The 20165-nt window shown below is 39.4% G+C and overlaps 2 protein-coding genes and 1 long non-coding RNA gene across 4 annotated transcripts in view; 1 reads left to right on the top strand and 2 right to left on the bottom strand.

The window, feature by feature from the left end:
• Nucleotides 1-20165, top strand: part of LOC140283151 (uncharacterized) — a 251521-nt gene that overhangs the window by 78559 nt on the left and 152797 nt on the right. The window lies entirely within an intron of this gene.
• Nucleotides 1867-6116, bottom strand: LOC140283148 (angiopoietin-related protein 5-like). Its single transcript, XM_072377833.1, has 7 exons — nucleotides 5888-6116; nucleotides 5645-5719; nucleotides 5468-5495; nucleotides 5269-5360; nucleotides 2896-3013; nucleotides 2583-2768; nucleotides 1867-2249 (listed from the first exon to the last, which is right to left on the bottom strand). The coding sequence occupies exons 1-7, from the start codon at nucleotides 5963-5965 to the stop codon at nucleotides 1951-1953; spliced, it is 876 nt and encodes a 291-aa protein (XP_072233934.1). The 5' UTR covers nucleotides 5966-6116; the 3' UTR covers nucleotides 1867-1950.
• On the bottom strand, nucleotides 10993-16946 carry LOC140283145 (protein NLRC3-like). 2 transcript variants are annotated; one of them, XM_072377829.1, is made up of 9 exons: nucleotides 15154-16946; nucleotides 14873-15046; nucleotides 14520-14693; nucleotides 14245-14418; nucleotides 13377-13550; nucleotides 13085-13255; nucleotides 12710-12883; nucleotides 12471-12517; nucleotides 10993-11635 (listed from the first exon to the last, which is right to left on the bottom strand). In XM_072377829.1, the coding sequence occupies exons 1-9, from the start codon at nucleotides 16611-16613 to the stop codon at nucleotides 11091-11093; spliced, it is 3093 nt and encodes a 1030-aa protein (XP_072233930.1). In that variant the 5' UTR covers nucleotides 16614-16946; the 3' UTR covers nucleotides 10993-11090. The 2 variants fall into 2 exon arrangements, with proteins under 2 accessions (XP_072233930.1, XP_072233931.1); XM_072377830.1 differs by lacking the exon at nucleotides 12471-12517 and having other exon boundaries at nucleotides 11489-11635.

Below are 20165 nucleotides of genomic sequence, written 5' to 3'. Positions count from 1 at the left end.
CTATCATTCCCACACTCTGGCACTGTAAAATATAGCCTCCCTTTTTTACTGTGTGATATAACTAATAGTCTACCAGCCTCCAGTCTTATGATTGAATCTCTAATTTCCTTAAACTAATTTTGTTAAACTATTAAATATTGTAGGTTGATGTAAATTTTATGGTACTATGAAAAACAATGTTAGCATTTGTTAGTTAGCATCAGTAACTCACCTCTACAACAGCTAGATTTTCCACTGCATCCCTCAACACAAACAAATCTTTCTTTGATGGACAACATTTCTCCTCATTTTTATTATTTCCTGTTCAGTTTATGCCTATGAGGCTCATAATTATAAGGCTGTTGCTGTTATGTGCTTGTGTATTTGATCTATTCAGCGTCAAAACTCTCTTAAACTTGGCATAGCTGTTCTCCCTTATGTTGTGTTTCAGTTTCAATTAATGACAAAACTCTGATGCTGAAACAATTCCAAATATTCTTGTACTGCAAATACTGTACATAAATATTTGAACATGTAGTTTTTGCAGCATTCATTACTTTAGAATCCTGTTGCACTGAAGTAGTTTGTGTTTTGCTTTCATGTATTTATGTTAAATTAAAGCGAAAGTTCCCCATAATAACAAAGTAAGAGAGGAGCTCCAGGAGAGAAAGGGATGAACAGTTACGAGAGGTCAGGGGACAGAAGGCAGCTCTGCATGCCAGTGCATTCAACAAGATCTTTCCAACAGACCTGAAACACCACTGCCTCCTATTGGGTTATTTCAAAATTAACAGCTGGATCCAAGTGCAGATGCTGAGGCAGAGTAAACGATTGGACCTGAGATTTATTTTCAACAACAGCGTAGTTTGGTCAGACAATGTTTTTCCAGCAGACAGAATTCCTGGGGGGACGAAAAAGAGAGTGCACATTGGAATGGAGCAAAGTAAGTAAAATACTACAGACAAGACTGAGGAGGTCAAACATGAGTTTATCACCAGTGAAAATGACAATCTGGTGACAAGTGAAGAGATGATGAGGAAAGATATACTTCCAAACCTAACCAGGAGATGGCTGCAGGTGTGGAGTATTACCCACAGCAAGACATGCTCAATGAACACATTCAGCTCAGGATAGGGAGGCAGGGACATAGCCAAAACATTACTGACTCACATCAGCACCTGTGGAACCCACTTCTACTACTCCATCTGTCACCAGGATTCATCAGTATACACTCACATAGAGTTTGTACAGTGGGACCATGCAACTCTCTGCCAGTTGAGTCAGGGTTGTACGGATCCCTAAAAATAGGAGTTCCCCAGAAATCTAAAAGACTTACTCATAAATACGTAGGCTAGAAATATTAATGGCTTTTGTGAGCAGCCGTCATTAATCACACAATGCTCTGTGGGAGAGATGATGATGCTGATGGACTGCAGCAGTGAGGTGCTTGGGACAATATTAGACTTCACTAGTGTCATAGTGGTAATGAATTGTAAGGGAGCTACATTCGTGAACTGTACAAAATTACATTGCACATGCATTTTTGTCAGATGTTTTCTTGTTGATTTGTACATATGAACAAGTGCTATGTGGGGCACATTTTTCATTCTAGAATATGCAGTATCTGCTATAAAATTATCAGACATATCATAGTATGTACTTAAACAATATATACATATGGTTGTTGCATATATAGCGTCTTCTGCCAGGTTGGTCATTTGCAAGAAGCATCCACTTTTTTAGGCATCTGTTGTCATGGCTATATCTCTAACACTGATGTAGCAGACATACAAAAACACTTCAAGTCAAATAAGTTTTATTTATATTGCCATTTTATAAATCAAACATTCAAGGAACTTCACAACTTCACAAAGTTATACATATAATTATTTTTGTATATATATAAAAAACTATCATCTTAAAAAGTTATCCCAGAAATATAAAAACAGGATGCTCTGACTTTGGCTCCTCTTACATAGACTTGAGCATCATTCTGCTGGCCTTAGCAGAGTAGGGTGCAGGAGGCTTCCAGGTGAGCCAATGGAGGCCTGAAGCCCATCCGATGTGGTCACCAGAAGGATGCCAGTCGCCATTTAGACTGGCAGAGCCACACTTGCTATACCACCAGCCGCCGCCCTCTGAGATGGTACACTGTCCCACAGCAATGTCACCAAAGATGCATAGGGAGCAGCCATCATTGTCGCGGTCGATGGTACTGAAGCCATAGCCATTTTGGTCGATGCCAGGATAGGCACCACGAATGGCGTCACCTTTTGGCAGAGTTAGAAACATTTTAAGGTATTGTTGGGCTTTCAGAAGATTCTCTTGAAATATGCCGCACCACACAGAGTACCGTTGTTCCTGAGCAAACATGGCTACATATATGTCTGTACTGACGGCAGAGAAAATAGGTCATGAGAAAGAAAACCAAGCATTTTTTCCCCCAATCAGTCTAACATCAAGGGATAATAAAACCCCTTCAACGCTGTTGTATTTGCAAAAACAGAAGAAGGTTTCAAACAATATACAAAGTACGTATGAATGTTTCATTACCAAGTCATTTATGTAGATGTATTGAAGGCCCAGCATTAATACCCCTTTACCTGCATTTCCACTATATTCTCCAACTTTAAGTTTGAAAGCTGTTTTCTCATTTCCCAGTCTAAAGTTCTTGTACTCCGCAAAAGCAGTGCCACCTTCATGGTCCCACAGGTCCACTGTCAGGGTCCACTGCTTGGATTTGTTCTTTGTCAGAGCAAAAACCTTCTTCAGGCCAAGCCAGTGGTCATCTTATAAAATATACAAAGCATAAAGAAAAGGATTTATAAATTTTTTTTAAATAAAGGAATTCAATGCCTCTCCATACTTTTCATACCCATTTTCAATCAGCATTGTCAAAACAGGTTCTGTACCTACCTACCAGCTTTCCAAAACCATTTTTATATGCTGCCCATATTCTGGTGAAGGAAACCGCTCCTCCACTGCGTCTCTGAAACACCGTCCAGCCTCCATCTGGACGCATCTCACAATACACCTGAGCAGGAAGTCCAGCATATATACATCATGTGTCACATTTTAAATATCTAATATATAAATTGTTTTTTAAATGGACAGCGGATATGTTCTTCACAGTTGTGGAAGTGAATGTGTTTCTGTAACAGACTTAAACGACAAAAGAGCAGTATAAGATTAATATTAACACCATGTTTTGAATTTCCCTAAAATGTCCTTGCCGAGTTGACATCTTGGACTGAACCAAACACAAGATACAGATTTTACATTTTAAATGCGCAAAGTGAAGTTCCAGAAAAGGAAAAAAAATGCTAAATAAAACAAGAAATTTAGTTTGAGCCTTTAATAAAAGTAGAGGAAATTGGGGTCTTCACCAATGTATCATCAAATGTAAAAAATTTAAGCCTCTAGAATTTGTTTAAATTTGATTTTTTTTTTTTTCAGTTTTTCAAAGAGAGCGTTTATGGACATTATTGTGGAATGCAAGGTTTCACCCGCTCTCGAAAGAGAGTTGGCATTTCCTAAAATAAACAACTTCCCTCATCTTGACCTGCCCCTTTGGCCCAATGTGCCCTTTTGTCAAAAGCTTTTTTGTGTGTGTGAAAGTCTGTCTGTGTGGCCCAAAATAATAGATAAAACAAAACAATAATAATAATTTAGATCTACCCTCGGTCTGTCACATGATCCACATGGACGTGCCCTCACTGCCCTGAAGTGCCCAGACGACGTGCCCTGCAGCTATAAGCTGCTAGAGACGGAGAGAGCACAACTAGGTTTTGCAGCGGTATTTGTTTGCGCACGCCACGGTGTATTCTTGCAAGATGACTGATGAAGTTAATGAAGTGAGCTGCATCCTGTGTGTGTGCGTCCGACTCTGCACATACCTCTCATAAGTTACAGCAGCTAATTAACCACACAGCCTGCTGAGGGGAAAAAGTATGTCCGTATGTATGGCTTATTTTTGTTTCTATATGTTTCTTTTGTCATGGGCAAAATGCATTAAAGAGATGTATAATTAGAGATTAGAGATTAATAATATTTAGTTTTTCCTACATGTATGTTTCAAGAGGCAATGAGACATAGGTTATTTCACTAAAACTATGCAAAGTACATGCTTATTCACATGATTTTGGACTATATAAGTATAAATACAACAACAATGACAATAATAATTAGAATAATTTGAAGTGTAATTTTCTCAACCTCTCATTTAAACAAATCAGTACTTGTTTATAACATTTGTATACACACAAATGAAATATAATATGCATAAATATAAAATATATAACTTTTATAACTTTGCTGTCTTGCAAAAAGTGGATAGTCAAGCACAAATACATGATTTCTATATAATTTAATTATTTACTTTATTATCAGCACTACGAATAATAAAGGACAGATTATGAATCAGGACCATGGAGCAAATTCGTAGCTATACAGTATATGTCTTGGAAAAAGTACGAAATGTTGCTCTGTGTGTGTGTGTGTGTGTAGACTACTTTTGCCCCCTAACAAATCTGTGGACAATGATATGGTATGTTGTGATTCCATGTTTTATTTTTTTATGAATATGGGTTGCTGCAATTCAACCACTTATATTGTAAGGTATGTTTATTTTTGGTGTTTCAAATTCCTGCTCCATGTGCCCCCTTTTGATTTTGAGCACCTGCCCCTCCAAAGGTCTCTGCACGGCCCTGTTCTTCTGCATCAGCAGTTCCTTCATGCATGTGAAAGGGTCCTTCCTCATCTTTGGCATGAACCTAGCATCCATTTTTTCCCCCCAAAAGAAGCTGAATTGTGGACTGGTTTCATCTTTGCAAGGCTGAGGGCCACAGAATTCCTCGAACCTTTTACAACTTCATGCTTGTTAGATGTTGACTAACCAAAGTTCTTTGGAATTTTGCTTTTTAAAATATATTTCTTACACTGATCATTGATTCACTGAAGGAGTTTAAGACAAAGTGGTGAGCCAGGATATTGACGATTACATTCAGAGGGCAAATTGAGAATATATATTCAATACAAATTAAATGAAATAGATCGGCAGACAAACATTTGGCCAAAATGGATAAACAGAAATTAACAGACAAGTTAAGAGAATATCCATTTTCAGATATAAATATAGGCAAAGTTTGTCTTGTGTCACAGTTCTTTTAGTGCACCCTTATCATTACTGCCTTTAATTCAACAGCATTGTTTTTGGGGTGATTGTAACATACATTTTAACCAAATTATCTCATTACTTCCAGTTCCAGAAATAGCATATAAACATGATACCTTGAATGGGGTCCTGATTCCAACAGGTTGGATTAAATAAACCCCACTGGATGCGTTTGGTGATAGAGTCTTAATCTGTGTGCAGTCTGTTCCTGAAGTTCACATGACAAGAAACAAGGCTGGCAAACAATAATACATACAGCATATTTGCATTTTATCACATTTTATTATAAATAAGCAATAATAGAAAGCTCCTTACCTGAAGAATAAACTCTTTTCTGTGTTTTCTAGGAATACAACACAAACATGATACTTAAAGTTGTGATTAACACAAGACTAAAGCTTGTGTAAATAAATAATTTAACAGCAGCCAAAAAGGTACACCTTGCAGACTTGGATTGTTCTGTCTGGAATAGAATTAATTTTATACATCTACCTGAGCCTGCCCTGAGAGGATCAAGAGAAGTGTCAATATGAGCCCACAATAGCCAAGCAGACCCTTCATTTTTAACTGAAGGAGGGGAAAAAAGGAATCACAAGTTAAATAAAGTTTTTAAAACTCATAACTCAGTTCTTACAAATATTCACTAAATAAATCAGTTTAGATTTTAATTTCACTTTCAAAAGACTAGAAAGGGTGAAAATACAGCTGAAAAGTCTCCGTACTCTGAACACATACCTGCTTGTTGGACGAACCTTCAGTCCCAAGTGCAAACTCCCCAACAGCAGCAGCAGCAGCACCTTTTCTACACAGCATGAACTACCACACCTACTTCCAAGTTATGATCTTTGCTGTCATTTCCTGCCAAGTCAGACTGAGGGAAAAAAGTGTTTTCAGCACACAGACACAGTGACTGTCACTATTCCTCTGAAAGAACACATCCAAACTACTGCACACAAAGTTCACAACTCTTACATCAGATCACTGCTGGGAAGCACTTTACATGCTCATTTCGCAGACTTTACCAATCTGGCTACTCCTCACTGTGTAAACAACATTCCATGGCTGATCCAAACAAGAACAACGCCAACTGAGATGTAAAAGACCAACACAGAGCCAGTTCCGAAAGATCAACATTGTGAAAGCCAAATAGTTTCCTTAGAAACCAACAGAGAATTAGAAGAGAATTATTACCTTGAATTTGTGAGCTGCTTACTTTACCTTTTATGGTGATAAAGTGTTGAATTTACCAGCTCACCTAACACCTAACTTGGTTCCCAAACTGCAGTTTTTATTTAGAATAAATCTGAACCTGACTTAAATGCAACTGCATCTTACAGAAACATTGCAAAATCACTTGGGAAGGCAGGAGTCCCTTTTAGAGCAGAAACATTAACGGTGATACTGTGGCCTGCATCTGGTTTTTTTTTTTTTTTTTGGCTGTGCAACAATATTTACTTTCTTAATAATGTTTGACATTGCTACCCTTAAGTGATTTTCAATGTTCAGCTTTGATCTGTATTTTCTCTTGACTGAGATAACTGAAAAACAGCTTATCTCATGCTGGTGTGATGTGCAAAAGGATGAAGTGTTGCAAGAGCTGTTTTGTTTAGGGATGAATAGTCCTTTTCTACTTAAATCCAAATCACAGCCTCAGAGTTGAATCTGAGGTAACATAATTGAATTGTTCCTTTTTTTAGTGCTGAAGTCATGAGGAGGTGTTGCACTGAAGTGGTCTCTGATCCAGTCTTCTACACAGGGAAATACCTCTGGAATGCAGTCACTGTGTTCTGCAGCTTGTTGATATCCACGAATGATTTCACGCACTCAAAAGAGTCTAAAATCCCTTCAGTCACTTTCTGCACCTACATCTGCTGTTTTCTGAGAGTGATTGTGTCTGCCAGCTGTGGAAGGTGTATGTTGGTGCCTGGCATCTTGAGATTAATTGAATTGAGTGTCTGAAATATGAGATATGAAAGTTTCATAAGGAAGGCATTGTTAAAAAAATTGTGGGCCAGTTCATTGCCCTGTTCCTGCAGATCAAACACTGATAAGACCTTCCCACGGGACAGCCTCCGCCACTCGCTGTGAAACAAAACAGCTCTGTGGTCATTTGTTCGGCTTGTTACTGTTTGGTGCCAATATTTTGAACATAAGACACACTGTGGCCCCTCTGTATTTCTCACCATTGTACTGGTAAAGCCCACAGGAAGAGTTATTTTTTTGCCTTAAATTTTCCTAGCATATCAGTGCAAAACGTCCATTTCATTTAGTCAGGCTGTGCCCACCTTAGAAGGTGCGCTTGCAGTTTGGGAACCACTTAGTTAGTTGAACAGGTCTTCCAACTGAAATGGTCATATCAATTGCTTGTTCGTACTCTTCAAGACAGCTCTCAGTGGTGCCTCCCTTACAAGTGGCAGAAGGGAAAAACAACTTAAATGAAATGTTCCACATTTGGCAAGTATTTCATAAGAAGCCACAATGTCGAGGCGCAGCTAAACATTTTAGCCATGGGACTGCTTGGTGTAACTTTAAAGATACAGAATGGCTGGCTGTTTTACACGTGGGCCCGTCATCTCCCAGCCCCCCCCAGAGGCTTTTCAGAGAATATGTGGGACAGCCCAATAAAAAAGATTTACAGTAGTCCAATCTTGAAGCAACAAATGCATGGAGCAGTTTTTCTGCATCACTCTGAGACAGGATATTCCTGATTTTAAAAACATTACGAAGGTGAAAGAAAGCAGTCTTAGAAACCTGTTTTATATGCAAGTCAAATAAATGACAGATTCTGGTCAAAAATAACTCCAAGGTTCCTCACTGTAGTGCGAGAAGACAAGGAAATACCATCTAGAGTAACTATATAACTAGACAATTTCTCCCTGAAGTGCTCAGGTCTAAAGATAACAACTTCAGTTTTGTCTGAATTTAGAAGCAGACAATTCTGAGTCATCCAGGTCTTTATGTCTTTAAGGCATGTTTGTAGTCTGGCCAACCTATGGGTTTCATCTGGTTTCATAGATAAGTACAGCTGAGTATCATCAGTATAGCAATATAAATTTATGCCATGCTGTCTAATAATGTTACCCTAATGGAAGCATGTATAAAGTAAAAAGAATCGGTCCAAGCACAGAACCCTGTGGCACTCCATGACTTACTCTGGTGTATGAGGAAGATTCTTCATTTACAAGAATAAACTGAATATTAATCCCAATAACATGTTCAGGTTGGACAGGTATTTCATCACTTATATTATTATTAGTATTGCTGTTTTATGTTTTGGTCTGCTCAGACTCATGGGAGACGTGCTTGTTTCCTGCCGTTTCCATAGCGATAGCGGTGCGCCAGAGTATATATATATATATATATATTTATATATATATATTTTTTTTATTTTATTTTTTTTTCAGCCTGTGGCGTGTGAGCGTGAGAACTTGTTGAAATACATGTGTCTCGTGAGACTTGAGAGCCCTGATTTTTAGCATTTAGTCATACAGTCCTGCAGTTTCGGTTGCCGTTGCCATAGTCGCTTCTGTAAACACCATCGTGGCGTGGTCTATGGGCATGATGTCATCAATGATCAACTGCGCATGTGGGTCACTTCAGGAGTGTGAGCTGTTCATACAGCAATCCGTAGACAGGCCACATTTAAGAGGTAATGTTAACAGTCAAACAAAAAAATCGGATTTGAGTAGTAAATCAGAATTGTGCATTAAGACCTGCAGTGTGAACATAGCCTAATGTCCTTTATAGAGACATTTTCCCTCTTCAGAATAGTTCTGTATGTGGGCATGAGGTACACACAGTTGTGGTCTCCGTGTCCCAGAGGAGGTGACAGGAGTGATTTATATGCCTCCTTTACTGACCAAAGATCAACTTACTGGCAAAGATCAAGAGTCCCGTCCAGTAGGACAGACGGGATAAGACTCAACTATTCTTGTGAATTTGAACACATTAGCTAATATTTCAGTCAGCCTGTTTTTCTCACTCTGAAATATTCTGTTCCCCCAAGTAACTTTGGTAAGAAAAGAGCAAATGTGTTCAAATTCACAGGATTAGTTGAGTATTATGAGTGGAATAAATGACTCAGAACTTGAGACGATTGGTTACTCTTTGCCTGAGATATAGGGGGGGAACAGAATATTTCAGAGGGAGAAAAACAGGCTGGCTGAAATTATCTGTTCGCACTTTAATGTTTTTAAACACACATTTGCTTTTATTTTTTTTAAAGAAAGACCAATTATGTCCAAATATGTCTCAGGGACAGTGCGTTTGAGGAAAGGAATGCATGCAGTAATTTATTTCAACACTACATCTGCTAGAGCAGATGATTTTCATACACAAAGCACAATAACTGACATTGATGATTAAAAGTCACGGTAGCTACTACAAATCTCTTTAATTGATTCAGTATTGTGTTACATTATACATCAGAAATGTGGTTTACAGGAATATCATGGAAAACTTCCAGTAAGTTTTATTTTTCATGTCCAGCAGACCGAGCTTCCAGCCTTTTATATCAGCAATAAGAATAAATAAACACGATGTGTGGGAATACAGTGTTTGGGTGACTGACTGCTTAATTATCGTTAAAGTGAACATGACTCAAGTTGGAAAAGACTATGGTTATCTTGGCGTAAAAAGAAAAAAACACTAAACTGTGTCAAAAACACGTTTTACTGGAAGCCAGCAGGTTCAAAGATAAAATAACAACATTGACTCATAAATGTTTACGTTTTCGTACAACTTGATCAGAAATGACGTATAGACGGTAGAATCTGCCACTCCGGCTGTTGTGCGCGCTCCCGACACCAGGGGAACATAATTTCGCACAACACCGGAAACTGTAGTGTGATGTCTGGCATGCCAGCCGGTCTCACAAAGCTAAGTTGCAGAAACTCCCTTCTGCTGTATTGCCTCCTAGCCGGGCAGGCAAAGATGATATCCAGGTAAAACAGGAGAGGTAACAAAAACAGCAATATGAGGTCCCACACCCTTTATTATCAAGGAATACCTTCATTCATTTTTTTAAAAGTCATCAGTAATCAGTGTGTATGATTCAGTGATATGTAAGGCTTTTGTTTTGTAATAGCTCCCTAAATAGTAATGTTAGGTCGACATATCTGTGATAACATAACAGGATCAGGTAAACTCTACCTGTCACTCAGTGTCAGCTGGGGGTAAATAACACATGAAATAATTAGATAACCATAAAATCAAGCTGATTCTTCAAAGTAGCCACTGTTTGTGTTGTTGACAGCTTTGCACACATTTGGATACAATACTTTGTGTTCAATGGTTTTTCGCTTTGAGGTATGTGTTGGCAAACATGAAATTATTCTATGTAATGGAGAAATGTAATTTTCATTTAATTTGATTTATATTTTACAAAGGTAGCTGATTTGAAATGAGGAATACAATGTAATATATAGTACCATGTAAAAGTCTGACAAAAGCCAGACTTTTGACTGTTTATGTCCCATCTGCATGGGGAAATGCGCACCTTGTCAAACAAACCATTACATTTAGAATAAGGTTATTATTATAACTTATTTAAGTAGCTTTTTGTACAAGCGATTTAACTTGAACTTAAGCCAGAGGAATTCTTCTTCACACCTCTCGACTTGAAACCGTTAGAATTTTGTCAAGATGGCTCCGGGTACTATCATTTTGAGACCAGGAGCAGTAGGAAAGGGCATGGTTATCATGTAAAGATATGAATCATTAAACTGAAGTCCTGTCATGAATTGTGCAAGGAAAAATGATCAGCAGAAGAAAGTTTGGTCATCTTTTCTGTGTTGTTGCTTTTATGTTTTTCTTTTTCACAGTTTTGATGTAAAAGAAAAGATATTTTCTTAATCAAAATGGAATTTTTTTTGCCCTCATTCACTTTCACTCAGAAACTAACAAGCTTTTCTGAACTATCAGATGGAGAAATGATTTCTTACATGTCCACAACTGTACAAATAATTACCGAGCAGTCTTCCTTTTCCATCCCAAAGCCAGGGTAGAGAGGCTCAGAGAAGTTGCTGTAGAATGTTTGAAGGTGGCGGAGACCGTTGGGGGACACCCCATAGAAAGACAGGGTGCCACCAGGCCAGTCCAGATAGATTCCAACCTTGTAGGAGCTAAATGGAGGAGCAGGTATTTCCACAGTCTGGTTGTCATGCTGAGCGATAAATTGATCCTTAGAGCAGTACAGGCTCCAGGACTGGTCAGTGTAGCCAAACCCACAGACATGCGAACCCGCCCTGCGAGAGATTCCCCTCATCGCAACAGCAATGTCCACCCAGTGCCCTCGCCACTCCACCTCCCAGTAGTGCCGTTGGGTGAGGCCTTGGTGGCAGAGCACCTGGGAGACACTCTCAAACCTGTCGGGGTGATTGGGGTACTGCTGTTGCTCTCTGACCCGTGTCACCTGCTTTCCACTGTCATGCAGAAAGAGAGACCTGGCTGCTGTGTTTGCATCGAATGTCAGTGTGCATCCATCTGTGCAAAATACAAATATGGCCTTTTAAGTCCATTTCCTTAATCACTGTTTTTATTTTCACTGCAATGATGACATTCATTGTCATTGTCAACAAGTCAGGGACTCCATTTTCCTCATCTGCAGTCGCAACTTTAACTCATGGCACTTCTTAAAAATTGGTCTAAAAACAAGCAAAGGCTGCCTTAAGACTCCTCTGAATTAGCACCTTAGAGCTTTGTGTACTACCAGTACCACATTTGCAAATGTAAAGTGCCACAAAGTTCTGCTAGATCATTCGGGGCATAGAAAAATAAATAAATAAAAGAAAGAATCTACAGAATACCAGGTTGGGGGAAAAAAAGAGATACTTTCCAAGTCAGTTTTTAACCAATTCTCGCCATCTATTGGAAAAATAATTAAATAACATATCATAAGCCATCTGAATTAAAATCAGGCGGCATATACTAACCCTTTAAGGAAAGTTTGCTGTGCTGATTAAAAAATACTTTTAGAATATGTAGTTAGTATATGTTAGTGTATCCCCTTCTTACAGCACACCTGACCTTTATCATCAGACTTCAACAGGGCTCAATATTGACCTTAAAATAAGGTTTGTTGAAGCAGGAAAATATTAAAAAAAATTTAGGGAAGGGAATCCACATGAACATAACTAGGAAACACCAGCTTTAACTGTATATCGGTGGCCATGCAAGTCTATTTAACAGCATATGTCCATATTACTCCCATTTACGTGTTCAGAATCCAACTTTGATTGGTAAAAATTGTTGTTGAGAATATCCAATATTCTTTGGTTAATGACATATTGTGATATAACAAGAATTGCATCTAACTCACAATTTTTCAGCGTTGATCTCAAGTAACACTCTGCATTATGATCCAAACTGTAGGAAGGGACATAAAAGAAATAATCATCAGTAACTGACACTCTGAAATGAAGAGTTGCGTATATTTCTCATCCCAGTGCTATAGAAGGTAGTTACTAATATCCGATTTTTTGGCTTGTGCTTTTCTTTTGTTTGTTTTTAATCTATTTATTTGTCGATACTAGAAAGCAAATGCAGTCGTTATTTTACCTGAGTTGCTCAAGTTTGCAGAGAGGGTTGTTCAGGTGAGCGGAGATCAACTGCACTCCAGAGTCCTGCAGGTAGTTGTAGCTGAGATCAAGGAGCCTCAGGTGGGAAGGGTTGGCACTCAGTGCTGAAGCCAATTTAGTGCAGCCCTGCAAAGTGACTCCACAGAATGACAGCCTGCATAAAGACAGGCCCAAGTCACATTTCAGCCAAAAACACACTTGTGTGACTTTCTTGTGTTATGTAGAAAGTGATATTCATCAAGAACCCTCACCTGTCTTTGCTTCGTTTCATGCATTAGTTTTGGGGGATTTCATAGTTTTATTTTATATTTCTTTCTTGTGATTAGGCATTCATTTTGCTGGAAAGCTAGTTTACCTTAATCTCTCCATTGTACAGTCTGGACTGGCCAAGCCAACAGATAGCAGCTCCATCTCTGAATCCTGTAGGTCATTCCCACTCAGATCAAGCTCCTTCAGTTCAGAGCTTTCAGTGTTCAAGACTGAGGCGAGATCAGCACAGCATTTCTGGAGGTTGCAGTCGTTTAATCTGTAGGAGATTGTTTTGTCCCAAATGGGTAACACTGATTCTAACTGTAGAAAGCAAAACTGTAATTACACTAATTGAAGGCACTGAAGAATACTCGTTGTGCAACCCTAAATGAGTTTACCTTAATGTCTCCAGTTTACAGTTCTGACTTCTGAGTCCAGAGCACAGCAGCCCAAAATCTCCACCGTGCAACTTGTTTCCATTCAGGTCCAGCTCTCTGATGCTGGCAGACTCGGAGCTGAGAGCAGAGCCAATGGGACTGCAGGACTTCTGCGTCAGGCCGCACCAGCTGAGTCTGACAATCACATGTGAAATGGAGCAACAGTACGCTGAACTTGAATAGTGATAACATATCCTACTTGCATATTACTTCACACTTGTAATAACAATTAGAGTAATTATTTTTTTTCTAAATAAAATTGATCTTAGCTTCAAGAATTAAATACAAAGCTACAGACAAGAAAACAGTGACAACAAATGTTTTTATGATTAAAAGGACAAACATGGAACTTAGACATATAGCAAACAACTTTAGCATCATTTTGTGTTATGTTTCTGTCATCACGAACAATAATAATTCTCAATATACAATTTTTTTTGTCTCCGTCTCTTAGACCACTTTTAGAAACATTCAGCTAATTGCTAACTTGCTGAAATCTCCTGGTTTATTTTAGGCTTTGCTTCAGTCTCACAGCCCCTTTTATTGCTGTATTCACCAGCAACAAGTAGCTATTTCACATATAAGATGTCTCTTTAGCCCATTTTGAGCTACAGTATGTCAGCCCAGCACCAAATGGCAAACGCAAAAACAGGTACAAGTTAATTATTTAGCAAACTAGATTTTTTTTTAACAACATCAACGTCATGAGGCGCTATTGATTAATTTAATGTGTCTGCTAGTTTGTTCCCCTGAAAAGATTAAAACATGATTAACAGTTTTAACAAAAAAAAATTTTTTTAAAATCCCCTTTTACACTGTACAAGCTGACCTGAGTGTTTCCAGTCTACAGTGTGGACTCATCAGTCCAGCAGCAAGCGAAGATACACCAGAATCCTTCAAGCTGTTGTTACTCAGGTCAAGACTTTTCAGATGTGATGAGCCTGAGTTTAAAACCGAAGCCAAATCTGCACCACACTTCTCTCCCAGCTTGCATTGATTCAGCCTGCAAAAATAATTAATTAAGACTGAATTTTCCTCAGAAAACATTATTTTCATCTGCATTTAAAGCAGGTACAAAGAACGTCAGGATGATGCAAGTCTAACCTCAGTATTTCCACTTTGCAGCAGCGGCTGCACAGTCCCACACTTAGGGCCTTGAGTCCTGCTTCTTTTAACTCGTTAGTACTCAGGTCCAGATCTCTTAGTTGTGTTGACTCTGTGCTGACTGCAGCAGCCAGTGCCTCACAGCAACTTCCCTCTAGGTTGCACTGATGCAATCTGAGAAAAAGGAAATGGGAAGCTCTTTTATCAGATTCTTGCACAACTTGCAAAATAAAATGTGAACTTAATATAAGTTAATGACAGTAAACCCTGACATGTTTGATAAAAACAGAAAATTGTTGCTGTTTAAAGTGAAATGTTGTGAATTTTGGGTTTCAAAACACTGCTGACAAGACCTTAAACACTTCAGTTTGCAGTGTGGACTCCTTAAACCGACAGATAGCAGTTTCACCCCAGAGTCCTTCAGATTGTTGTCACTCAGGTCTAGAACTGTCAAATGCGAGGATGTCGAGCTCAGTGCGGATGCCAACAGTTCACAGCAGTTTTCAGTGAGGTTGCAATGATTGAGCCTAAAAAAAGAATGAATAAGGAACACATTTTGTTGTGGGATGATTTTTGTGTGTGTATTAGAAACCAACATGCAATAGAAATGCTGCCATTATGTGGGTAAACTTACAGAGCACATGATGAGGAAGTAATGACATTCAGAAGCTTCACTACCCCGTCCTCTGATCTTATATACTTCTTCAGGTCAAACTCCTCTCCGACTGCTTCAGTTGTCATCAGCTCAAAGGTTAGAGCGGACCACTGGGCTGCAGACAGCTTTTTGGATTTGAGACTCCCTGAGTTTACAAAGCTCTGGATCTCCAGTACTAGAGATTCCTCTTTGAGCTCACCGAGACAGTGGAACAAGTTGAACTTAGATTCAGGTTCTTCACTGATCTTCTCTTTGATGAATTGGATGGTCCTTGCAACATCTTCTTCTGCTTCTGCATCCACATGCAGGACTCTACAGAGGAGCTCCTGGTTTGACTTCAGGGAGAGTCCCAGAACAAAGCGAAGGAAGAGGTCCCAGTGGCCATCTGGACTCTCCAAGGCTCTTTCAATGACAGTCTTGTGAAAGCTGAACATAGATTTTGGAGCCAGTTTTGTTGACATCCTTCTGAACTTTCCCAGAAGAACATTTTCCTTTTTTTGTGTGTACAAGTAATTGACATGAAGAGCAGCCAGAAACTCCTGGATAGTCAGATGTACAAAGCTGAAAACCTGTCGCCTCCCTTTTCCTTCCATTTTGAAGACCTCTGTGCAAACACCCGAGTAAGTGGTTGCCTCATTTACATCTATGCCACACTCTCTCAGGTCAGCTTCATAAAAGATCAGTTTGCGTTTCTCCAGCTGATGGAATGCAAGCTCTGCAAGCTTCAAAACAACATTGTTGTCGCTCTTCACAGGGTAGTGCCTTTCAATCATACTATCTGTCTGACAGAGAAGGAGATGCACATACATCTCAGTTAGGGTGTTGGGCATGCTGTCTGTCAAATTGTCATTCAGCATTTTCTTCATTACAGTGACAGCGATCGAACAGAAAACTGGTATTTGACACATGATACAAAGGCTTCTTGATGACTTCACATGTTTGATGATCCTAATGGCGAGGTTATAATCGCTCAAACGTTTCTTGAAGTACTCTTTCCACAGGCCATTTGTGAAGCCCTTCACCTCTGTCCACTGGTCAATGTATTTGCGAGGGATCAGCTTGACTGCGGGAGGCCTGGAGGTGATCCAGATCAGTGCATTGCCGAGCAGATTTCCTGTGATGAGGTTTGTGATCAGCACATCAAGCGGGGCTGTCTCCATCTGATCTCTCAAGACTTTGTTGTGTTTGAAGTTCAAGGGGAGAAGAGTCTCATCGAGACCATCGAAAATGAAGAGGACTTTGCATTCTACTCCTAATTTCTCAAGAGGTTTCATCTCAGGGAAGAACTGATGAAGCAACTGCATGAGATTATAGCCCTTCTCATCTTTGATGGGATTCAGTTCTCTAAAAGGAAGAGGGAAGAGGAAGGTGATGTCCTGATTTTCCTCTCCTTCTGCCCAGCTTAGGGTAAACTTCTGTGCACATACAGTTTTACCCATTCCAGGTATTCCCTGAGTAAGCACAGTTCTGATTCGCTTCTCTTGATTGGGCTGGGGTTTGAAAATATCACTGGCTTTAATGGAGGTTTCCCCTGTTGCTACATGCTTGAGTGTCTGTTGTCTGACTGCATGCTCCTCAATAAAGCCTCCCCAGGCTCCTTGAATCACATGCAGCTCTGTGTAAATTTTCCTCAGGTAGATTGTGTCCCCTTCATCTGCGTTCCCTTCATAAATGTTTTGGTACTTTTCCTTTAGTGTGGATTTTAGTCTCTCTCTGATTGAGTGGTGCTCAGTTGCTGATAAAAAAAAGAAGAAGTTTGCACTGAAATATGGCTGCACATGGATAAATATTAACTTGATAACATGACTGTGTGTGTATCCAAGCATATCTTATTACATGACCCACTTGTTTAGTCTTACAGAGCAATAAAACAGACGTTTCAGTTTAATCATTTTAAAACTTCCTTTACCTTTGTTATATCTTCCTTCCAATTTTTCAGCCAAGTGTAGGAATCGCATCTTCTTCAGTATATCCACAGTGACAGTAAAAGCACCCTTTTCCCCATATGTCTGTACCACAAGATCTACAGTATCCACCCTGTCTAACTTGAAAGCCCGAGACTTTGGAATACACTGGAATCCTTCAAGGACATTACTGTAAAGGAAAAACTGAAAAGTCCTGAGCTCCTCACCAACCAGCTCTTCCAAAGTATGAAAGAGCTGTTCTTTCACAGAACCCATGTCTGTTTTCCGAGCCTGTCATGTGATGAGCTTCTTTCTTGTTCCTGTGTCCAAGGTTCTTATGCGGCAATACTTTCAGTTTTGATCTCAAATCAGATGAAAACCAGTGTTACTGTATGCATTGCACAAACCTGTTTTACACTATTGGCATTCTTCCTTCCCTTTCAGTACTTCATGTTTGCATGATGAACAAGTTGAGCTGGTAAACATCGTGATATGTGGGTGTGATAGCTAACATAATGGAGTAAAACTTTGCTCCATGGAATGAGGCTCTTCTTCTGGTTCTTGTTGTATTGACCAGACATACAAAACAAATTGGAGAAAATAACTGCTTATGCATCTACCAGGGAGAGGGATAAATGTTTGACAGGCTGTAAGTGTAAAGGTGTAGTCTGCTTAAACCTGATAACATTGGTTATGGTAAGTCACATCTTAAAGCTAACTTTATCTGTAAAAGTTCAATAAACTTTCTGAAAATCTCTTTGAAGTGGCCAGTGAAATGTCTATGTTGCATCTGAAACAAGATCACATCAAGAAAATCATGAAAGTAGCCATGGTTACAGCAGCATACTTGTGACGCAAATGGCATTTGAGCACAAAAGATCCATCTTATCAGCCTCGTGTTATGCTAGCCATCACAGCTATATAAGTAGCCCAATACTGATTTTCCTGTGCAAACTTTGCAATTTAGTACAAATGGAGAGTTGTGAACAATCATAGATAAAAATATGCGAAATTTATGGGAAACTCAAACTAAATACATGGGAATAAATTTGCACTGGAATAGTTTAAAAACAGAAGGAAGATTTGAATCTAATCTGTTAGACAGTGCTCCCTGCCACCATCTGCCAAATGTCAACAGAAATAACTTGTTTTCTTAGTATGCTATTCATCCCTCATGTGGAAACTTGACACCTTTCTAACGCAAGCGCTGTGGTGGTTTTGCAGTCACCGGTCACCATCTGTTTGATACAAAACTCTTCTCTATTGCGGTCCATACTTTGAGGGAATCTGGGGCAAACCCATTGAAGGAACCAAGTCTAGTACTTGAGCTACTGAGGATGTTTGACCCAGGTGTAGGTTGACGCCTGTGCCTATTCGCTGTTGCACTAACTTCTATTAAGTGAGAGTCCACACAGTGTCCTTCTCCGTTGCGACCCAGTGACTTGTATTCATCTGTGCGCTTGCATATAAAGTCCATCTCCTTGAATTAATTTCAACCGAGCAAAACAACAAAGGAACAAGCTGCTACTTCCTCAGCTAATACACACGAACACATAGCTCCTTTACCCATTACAACAGTGAAAAAACAGACAGACCAGGTTTTATGAAAAGTTACACATCTGAAAAACTGAACATTTGTTACAAAGATACGTCATCAACAATGTTATAGTCAGAAAAAATGGTTTACACTTTGTGTCTATTGATACCGGTATACTCATATTCACTTTCTGCTGGCTCAGTTATTACAGTGTATCAGTGCTCCTTAGTCTATGTTTTTACACCTACTTAACATTAGTGGGGAAAAATGAGGAATTAATTGGTGTAGTTGTATTTACAGATTCTGATGAATTGAGGTTCAGATAAAGATTTACACACGGCAATATAACAAATAACATCAGACAAGCTAATGTAATCCAGCATCCCACGTCATATCCTCCCTTAAAGCGGCAGAGAAAAAGTCTGATGAAATGGAGAATAACTGAAGGGTCGGTACCAAAAAAGTACAGCTTGTGCCCAGGGAGGAAGCTTAGCATTGTAGGCATCTGTTAGTGCGCCATTTTCCCTCATAGATCAGGTTCACACGAAGGCTCAGGATCAGCATATGGATTCCTCAAAACTTTCAGGCTGTGAAGCATTGGTATGCAGAAATGTCACTGACCTCTCTTGATTAGGCTCAGGTTTGAAGGCATCACTAATATCATGGAAGGTTCTTTCTGTTGTGACACGCTTGAGCCTCCATTGTATGGCATCATGCTCCTCAGTGAAGCTTCCACAAGCTTTTATGGTCAGATTATGCTGTATACAGAGTACATCCATGCAGATAGCCTCTCCTACGTCTATTTCCTCATAAATGTGGTGGTCTTCCTTCACCTCTTGGACTGCATAGTTCTCAGACTCTGCTAAACAAATAAAAAAAGTTTACTCTTAAAGATGAGTTTGACCATCTCAGCTTCTTCTGCTTACGGGAAAGGACTTTGTCACGCCTGCTGAGGAGCCATGACTACCTGCATACCTGATCCTTATCACCTTGATTCCCAGCTGCTGCCACTTAAGGACCGGGCTTCCGCCTGCACGGCGCCAGATTGTTGTGTAACCAGCTGTGGTAATGCACACAGGCCGGTTTTGTCTGTTTGACCCAGCATTGAAACTTGTTTGTCCTCTCTCCCACAGTCTCCAACCTCTCCTTTTTCCTGAGTAGCACCCCAGCATACCTGGACCTTTTCCCTTGCCTGTCTGACCTGGAGTCCCTTTTGTCTGGAAAATATATATGTTTAAATGTTTGTTTATTACACTGCTCAATTTCAGAGTCTCATGCAATCATTTAGCACAAGGGGACAGTTATAGGTTGTTCTGGTAATCATTGACACACTGATTACAGTAATTTGAATGTCAGAGCTTGCTTTAACTGTAAAACTTCCATATAATATATAAGCATGTATTATGTGGACTTTTGAAAACCTACTAGGAGCAACCCTATCAATGAAATGTGTATGTGGCATTTAAAGCAAGCACACACTAAGAGAAAGAGCTCTGGTTACACAAAATACTAAGAAAGACCATGTGAAGGGCATTTTTAAGGGGGTATAC

This window comes from Leuresthes tenuis, unplaced genomic scaffold (assembly GCF_036924035.1).
Source record: "Leuresthes tenuis unplaced genomic scaffold, fLeuTen1.0.hap1 SCAF_23, whole genome shotgun sequence".
In the NCBI taxonomy this organism is placed as follows: Eukaryota; Metazoa; Chordata; class Actinopteri; order Atheriniformes; family Atherinopsidae; genus Leuresthes; species Leuresthes tenuis.
This window is presented reverse-complemented; position numbering and strand designations above follow the sequence as displayed.